General features: G+C 34.5%; 1 protein-coding gene across 1 annotated transcript in view; it reads left to right on the top strand.

Moving 5' to 3' along the window:
- The window catches only part of mctp2a (multiple C2 domains, transmembrane 2a), a 66,352-nt gene that overhangs the window by 22,584 nt on the left and 35,410 nt on the right, over positions 1 to 8,358 (top strand). The window contains exons 10-15 of the mRNA XM_073850160.1: positions 548 to 639; positions 776 to 878; positions 967 to 1,069; positions 1,155 to 1,256; positions 1,341 to 1,415; positions 1,694 to 1,813. Of these exons, the coding sequence (XP_073706261.1) occupies positions 548 to 639; positions 776 to 878; positions 967 to 1,069; positions 1,155 to 1,256; positions 1,341 to 1,415; positions 1,694 to 1,813 (595 nt within the window). The remainder of the gene's footprint in view (positions 1 to 547; positions 640 to 775; positions 879 to 966; positions 1,070 to 1,154; positions 1,257 to 1,340; positions 1,416 to 1,693; positions 1,814 to 8,358) is intronic.

Genomic DNA, 8,358 nt, shown 5'->3' with positions numbered 1-8,358 from the left:
GTGCTTTATAAACAGTCAATAAGCAAACACTTAAAAGTGAGAATTGGTCCCTATACTATAGTGTACTATACTTTTTTTGTCACCAAGTCAAATGTACAAATATGTATAGCTTATACATATTTGTACATTTGTATCCCTGGACCACAAAACCAATCATAATAGTCCATTTTTTTTTTTTTTTAATTGAGATTTATATATCATCTGAAAGCCAAGTAAATAAACATTGATGAATGGTTTGTTAGGATAGGACAATATTTGGAGAAAATCGCTTTAAAGTTGTCCAAATGAAGTTCTTAGCAATGCATATTACTAATCAAATTTCGATATATTTATGGTAGGAAATTATTTTAAAACATCTTCATGGAACATGATCATTTTAACCCATACAATGTATTTTTGGCTATTGCTTCAAATATATCTGCGCTACTTCAGACTGTTTTTATGGTCCAGGGTCACATTTATATGATTATATTTATAATTTAACTTTTTTATAATAAAAGATAATTGTATCATTAAGACCATGAAATAATCATTTGTATTTACAGAGGCTGACGAGCTGTCTGCGGGACTTGAAGGATGTTGGCTATCTTCAAATCAAGTTAATAAAAGCCACAGATCTTCCATCAACAGATATAAGTGGTACTTATCTGTATTAAATATAATGCCATAATGCATGTAAGGGATATTGTACAGTCAGCCAGTTATTAAGTAAAGTATAGCCTATTATAAAGATTTATTCAGTCATAATGATGTCAGAATCTCTTAACTTCATCAGGTAAAAGTGACCCTTTTTGTACCCTTGAGCTTGGTAATAGCAAACTGCAAACTCACACAATATCCAAAACCCTGAATCCTGAATGGAGAACAGCCCTAACATTGTAAGTTATGCTGGTGTTGTCGATATCTCGTTTTATTAATGTGCATGTTCATGACCTTAATAACACATTGATTTTGACATGTCTTAAGTCCCATTAAGGACATCCATGATGTTCTGGTGGTCACAGTCTATCATGATGATGGGGACAAAGCTCCAGACTTCCTGGGAAAAATTGCCATTCCTTTGTTGAACGTAAATACCACACAAAGTATTTTTTTAATCATTGTTGTACATTTTTAATCAATAGTGCCTTATAGGACCACTACTTTGACTTTAGGTTTCTAACGGCCAACAAATAACCAGATGGTTGAAAAATAATAATCTATCAAGGACGACCAAAGGAACCATCACACTGGAGTTGAATGTCCTCTACAACCCTGTAAGTGCATCATATTAAATAAATTGGATAATTTATGAATAATAAACAGATGATACCAGATCATTCAAACATACTTTTTTCCAGATAAGAGCAGGTTTGAAAACCTTCCAGCCGAAGGAAACAAAGTTTGCAGAGGACAACCCGAAGTTTAACAAAAAGGTGAGCTTTATCAACAAAGACTACAGCTTAATTTGTCACCATATTTTCTACTTTCTCTTAATATTAGGTTTGTTGTTGGCACCTTTAGAGACTCATTATGTTCAGTTTTTCCTCCAGCACCGCCTGAAGCTCTTTAGACACCAAAGATGACTTGACTTATTAATATTTATCACCAATGAACCTTCAGTTTAAAAGCCTCTTTACACCTGAGTGAATGTCATGTTGTGAGCATTACGTCCTCAGGCACATCTTGCTAACTACTGCTTTGTCCCCATTAGCTTTTAGCACGTAATATCTATCGAGTGAGGAAGATCAGCATGGCCATTCTCTATACGCTGCAGTATATTAAAAGCTGCTTCCACTGGGAGAACACGCGAAGGAGTATTACAGCCTTCCTGGTAAGACTTCATACCACTGTTTACAAGATTTCAACTCTGTGGCCCTTTTAGTAACCTGAGGTTAGAGAACGCATCTGTGTAATCCCTCTTTGAAGTAAACGCTCTGCTCCTTAATAGCAACTTTTCACAAGACGGAAAACAGACCGTGCTCATTTGGCCCTGCCCTGTCAGGGTGCAGCTATAAAGTGTTGTGAATCAATGATTTTTTTTTTATCAGTTTGTTTTTTTCAATAAATAACTGTTATTGAACACCCACCACAACTTAATCCGCAAAGGAGGTTTTTAGGACTTTCTAAAAAAAAAAAAAAAAAATTTGGTGTGTTTTACTGGAATTGTTGTAATGTGTTTGGAGTTGTGGTTTAAGGGTTAACACGTTATCCAGACTCATTGAGCTTCTGTGGTTATGTGGGAGATTTAGGTTTAAATCTGGGCAAAGTCATGTCCAGATACAGTTAAAAATAGTTCTTGATAGGGATATGCCCGGAAAGGCACGGACAACAAATAGTACATTTTACGGAGCCACTAAAGGGAGTAAGGAGAGATGACTGATAGAAAATATAGATATAAAATGTGTGGTAAATACTAAATAAGATATAAAATGTGTGGTAAATACTGCTGCTACGTACTGTAGTATAGACAGAGTATGTGTCTATACAAATCTCGAAAGTGAAAGTAAAGCAAGCAAGCGCATTCAAAAGCAATTTCAATGCCTACTTTTATTTTACTAGCAGCTTCCTGATACCCATAATTTATATACAGTATAATTACCCAAAGATATAATTTTGATAGAAAGCATTGAAATATATATCCCCCCCCATCTTGTATTTATTCCGTATTGAAGACCGTTTCCGCCACTGAACAAAAAAATTAAATTATTGATACTTTTTATCTCATAATTCTGACTCTTTTCCTCAGAACTGCATAACACAAATTTACAATTCTGACTTTTTTTCTCCTTATTGTGATATAAACTCGCAATTGCAAGTTATAAAGTCAGAATTGCAAGGTATAAACTTGCAATATAATTACCCAACAATGTAATTTTGACAGAAAGCTGAAATATTTTTCCCCCCTCCGTCTTGTATTTATTCCCAATGGAAGCCCGTTTCTGCCACTGAGCAAAAAATTAAGAAGGTTATTGATACTTCTTATATCATAATTCAGAAAATGCATGATACAAACTTTTTCTCATAACTTTGAGATATAAACTTGCAATTGCAAGTTATAAAGTCACAATTGCAAGATATAAACTTGCAATTCTAAGAAATAAAGTCAGATTTGCGAGATTTAAACTCACAATTTGGACTTTTTTCTCAGAATTGTATGATATAAACTCACAATTGCGAGTTATAAAATCAAAATGGCAAGATCTAAACTCACAATTGCAAGAAATAAAATCAGAATTGCTATATATTTTGCAACTCTGACTTTTTTCCTTGCAAATGCAAGTTTTTATCTCCCAATTCTGACTTTTTTTCTCAGAATTGAGATATAAACTTGCAATTGAAAGTTATAAAGTCAGAATCGCATGATATAAACTTACAATTGCGAGAAATAAAGTCAGAATTGCGAGATAAAATCATGCAATTCTGATGTTTTTCTTGCAAATGTGAGTTTGTCTCGCAAATCTGACTTTTTGTCAGAATTGTGATATAAACTCGCAAATGCGTGTAAAGTCAGAATTGCAAGATATAAACTCGAGATGTAAACTCGCAATTGCGGAGATATCATTTGTGAGTTATTTAAGCAATTATTTAAAAAAAATGTATTCAGTGGCATAAATGGGCTTCCATAATTCATTTTGGTGGTTCTGTAGTATACACAACCTTTCCTTTCCAAACACTGTGTTTGGATTTGGGCACATCCATACTTCAATTAAACAATGGCAAAAAGGTGCACATGTGCTCCTGGTACATTGAGCTCAGATGCTTATTGGAGAGATTTTGGTCTGAGACATGTCTTGATTCCATTTCAGTCATTTCATGCTAGTTGAACGATGTCAAAAAGGAGCGAACATGCTCTCTTCACGTTTCTCTCTGGTAACTGTGTACATGATTTAGGTTCGAATCAATTCCTGTTAATTGAAAAATTAGAAAAGTTCAAAGAAGTATGGCAAAGTAGAATCAGATTTAATTTATTCATTGATTGGTTCGTTACATACACTACCATTCATAAGTTTGGGGTTGGTAAGACTTTAATTATGCTCACCATTTCCGAATTTATTTAATCAAAATTACAGTAAAAACAAAACTGTGAAATACTGTTACAGTTTAAAATAATGCTTTTCTATTTTAATATATTTTAAAATGTCATTATTTCATTTTTAATCTTCAGTATCACATAATCTTTCTAATATGTTGATTTGCTGCTTACTCTCTTAAAAATAAAAGTTCTTTATTGGCATGAAGAACCTTGAACATCCAAGGAACCTTTCAAATGCAGAAAAGGTTCTTTACAGTCGAAAAAGGTTCTTTAGATTTTTCAAATGTTCTTCAAAATGGTCCTTTTAACAGCTGTTCACTGAAAGGTTCTTTGGGGAACCAAAAATGGTTCTTCTATGGCATCACTGCAAAAACACCCTTTTGGAACCTTTATTTTTAAGAGTGTAGGAAGTAATTTCTTTTAAAGAAAACAGTTGTGGTTCAAAAAGAGCAGCATGTATTTGAAATGTAACTTTAAAGCAAAATAAATGTCTTTACAGTCACTTTTGATCAATTTAATGTGTCTATGCTAAATAAAAATATAAATTTTATTTAAAAAAATGTATGAATGGTAGTGTACACTGTTACCAATATGAGCCATAAATAGTCTAAACTTTAATGCGTGAGCTCTTTCAGTGTGTTCCAGCACGCAGTGTGTTTTACTGTAGCCAAGTAGGAAGCATTTTAAACCATGCTATAAAGCACAAGCAGTTATTTTTAGAGGCTTTCTTGGAGCCGTAGTGTAATCTGCAGTCTCCCGTGCTGCTGTGGCTCTCTCCTGGAATGAGCAGTGCCCCCTGAAGGGGAGTCATTGGAGGTGTGTGCGCCCATCCACCTGAGGAGACAGGGTGTCAAGCTGGGAAGAGGCGTGGGACGTCCTGTTGCCGGCCCTATCGTTGTCTGCACACGTTCGGTTGAGAACAGAAAGAATATCATCTCATCTCCACTAGCATGTGGCCTGTTTCCGCACCACTGCGTTCAGAGCTGTGCAGGTGATGCTGAGCTATGGAGATGACAGGAAAAATGAAAATAGGGCACCTGCGTAAATCGTCCAGGCTTTAGAAACAACAGGCCGGAGGGGTGAATCTCAACTATGCCTTTTTGTACAGCTTTTTTTTAATACTTATGTTTAATTACCATACATGTTGCACAGCGTCTATAAAACAGCGTGTAACCCTCAAGGGTTAACAAACACGTATCTGTCTTTCTCGCTCTATGGGTGTATGTATATCTGTAGGCTGCGGTAATAAGGTAACAGAGTCAGACATTGACAGATGCTTGCCTCTAAGAAGAGCATAATTAAAGGAGACCGTGCTTTCCTCTACGTTTTCTTACCCAGTCCATGTCATCGTCGTCACGTCAGGCGTTTAATTTATAAGGTAGGCCTGTATACTTGAAATGTAGTACACAAAGTAGTTGGTGAAGAGAGAGGATACTATTTACTTTACAAACATATATTTAAAATACATTACAATACATTATTCATAGAGTCAGTGGAGTCTCCGTCCTTTAGCTTTTACACTTTACGCAACTTGTAATGCATTTGCGGTGCTGCGGTTTCTTTGTCCAGGTCTGTAGGTTGATCAGGCAGCGCCTGTTCCCGGAACACACTCCCACCCCAGTGCTGGAAATCCCAGAGGTCACCACCCCGACCTGCGCACAGCACAGCGCATATACACGCTCCCTCTTGCAAAACACAGCTTTTATCTGTGGAGAGTGGGAAATATGTGTGTGGGTGCATGCGTTTTAGTTTGAATATCCTCTGCTTTGTGCATGTGTATTTATGCACAAAACTTTTATGTAGTGTATAATAGTTTATTCTTTGTTATGGAAAGAAACATTGATTGGACCTCCGAAGGAGGCAAGCATAACACTTAAAGTTAAGTTTAACTTAAGGACACCTGTAAATTCTCTAGTTGACTGATTTGGCCTTGAATGACTTTCGTATGAATGGCTTTTGTATTTTCAAGTCTTTGCACAGGATGAACCGTAAACGAGTCACTGCAAAAATAACTAATTTCATGAGTGTTTTATCTTGTTTTCCAGGGAAAAAATACACCCCTACATTTACTTGAGAAGCAAAATGGATGAGATATATAATTATAAGAAATACAATAATGATATTGGGATAATACATCATGATTTGTGAAGTTTTGTTAAGTAGCACAGGTATATTTGTAGCACTAGGCAAATGTACAGTGTCAAAATGATATTTTTTTTCTTTTATGCCAAAAATCATTAGGATATAGTATAGGTCCATAAAAACATTTTGTAAATGTCTTACTGTAAATATATCAAAACTTAATTATTGTTTAGTAATATGCATTGCTAAGAACTTCATTTGGACAACTTTAAAGGCGATTTTTCTCAATTGTCTAAGTTTTTTGCACCTTCAGATTCAATATTTTTTTTTTATCTTAACAAGTAATACATCAGTGGAAAGCTTATTTATTCAGCTTTCAGATGATGTATAAATCTCAGTTTCAAAAAAATGGACCCTTATGACTGGTTTTGTGGGTCACATTTGAGCAATCAAATGCGTTCATTTATTTGTAAAAAATAAACATTTTAGTGTCCTTTTTTCACGTTGCATGTACATACTGTAATACTAGTAAATTATACACAATAACAAGCAACTAATCCTAACCCAAACTTTACAATGATGTTGTAAATTTTAAAATTGAGTAAGTTATATAATAATAATTATATAATAATTATATATATATATATATATATATATATATATATATATATATATATATATATATATATACACACACACACACACACACACACACACACACACACACACACACACACACACACACACACACACACACACACACACACACACACACACACACACACACACACACACACTACCAGTCAAAAGTTTGCACACTTCCCCATTAAAAATATAAAGATATATGGGTCAAAGATGTTAAGATGTAAGTAAAGTGTCTACTTTTAAGGTTTCAAATAAGTTTTTGGAGAATAAAATGTCAAAATTTGGAGAATATAATGTTACATTTACATTCAATGTAACACAATATTTATGTAAAAATTCAAGCATGCTTTTTCTGACTTAGACTTATTTTTAAAATATATAAAAGAATAAGGGAGCATATCAAATTTTATTGTGATTTAAATTAGTAAAAAAATCTTACTGGCAAATGGGCAAAACCTAGGATAGTGGCACATTTTAAAAACGTAGAATTACAACTAATTAGTATTTGGGGTGAAAGTAATTTGCTTGTTAATGTTAATTGAATTGATTTTTCTTGTAAATATGACAAGATTGTTACACTGAATGACATTTTAGTGGGTGTGTTCTGTAAATTAGGGAAAAATGTGTGATATAAATTTTTTGCTTAGAAAAACAAAAACAAAAATGCAATGAAATTAAACAGAATACTTTTACTTTTTTTTTTGGAAAAACAACAATTTAAAGCAGTACTGCACTTTTTTATGATTAAACCCTTTTTTTGTCTTTGACCCATATATATAGAATATATAAAACTAAAAATATAGTTGTTTTCTTCAAAATGAAGTGTATGTTTAAAACAAGGGGCAACAAAATGATTCGCCTGTTTATTATCGCATAAATCCCCCTGTAAATGTTCCTTTGAATTTTTCATGCTTGTCCACCCAAGGCACTGTTATTAAGCACTACCGTCTCATTAGGAGTATCCTCATATGCATTTAAGGACAAAAACTCTTGATATATCACCTAAAAGCACGCAGGCATGGTTTTGTAACAAGACAGACCGCTTAACATGCATATTTTTATTGCTTGTTTATGCAACAGTAATGAGTCAAGAAACAGCGCTTATAAACTCTGACTAGAGTGAGCCTGAGAAGGAGGGCCATGACAGATAAAATCTTTATAAAATACCACTTTTTAGATGTGGCTTGCACTTAGACTGAGATGAATGTGGCATACATCAGTGGAGACTGCAGAGGGGTCACACAGAGTTCTCCGCTGCACGTCTCACTTTAGCCTGTAGATGGAGCTACAGCACTGTCGAAACATGCGTTCTGAGGGGCCGATGATAAGAACAGGTATTAGTCGAGAGCAGGCCGATGACAATTCTGATGCTAAGCATTAAGCAAAGTAATTTCTTACAGCGCATTACACAGACTCCAAAAAGTTTCCACCACAGGCTAAATGAGCATTACCCAGCCAGGCATTAACCGGCCAAATTTGCTGCTTCTGAACTCTGTAGTTTCAAGCATTTTCAATAAAGATGAAAGGGATCGAAGGGTGAGGGGAAAAAAGAGATTATTTACACTTGAAAGCCGATTTGGAGCTTTGCTGTCATTAGAGTGTTTTAAGTATTTAAG

This window comes from Garra rufa, chromosome 11, assembly GCF_049309525.1.
Source record: "Garra rufa chromosome 11, GarRuf1.0, whole genome shotgun sequence".
Classification (NCBI taxonomy): domain Eukaryota; kingdom Metazoa; phylum Chordata; class Actinopteri; order Cypriniformes; family Cyprinidae; genus Garra; species Garra rufa.
The sequence above is the reverse complement of the archived record's forward strand: the minus strand, read 5'-3'. Positions and strand labels throughout refer to the sequence as shown.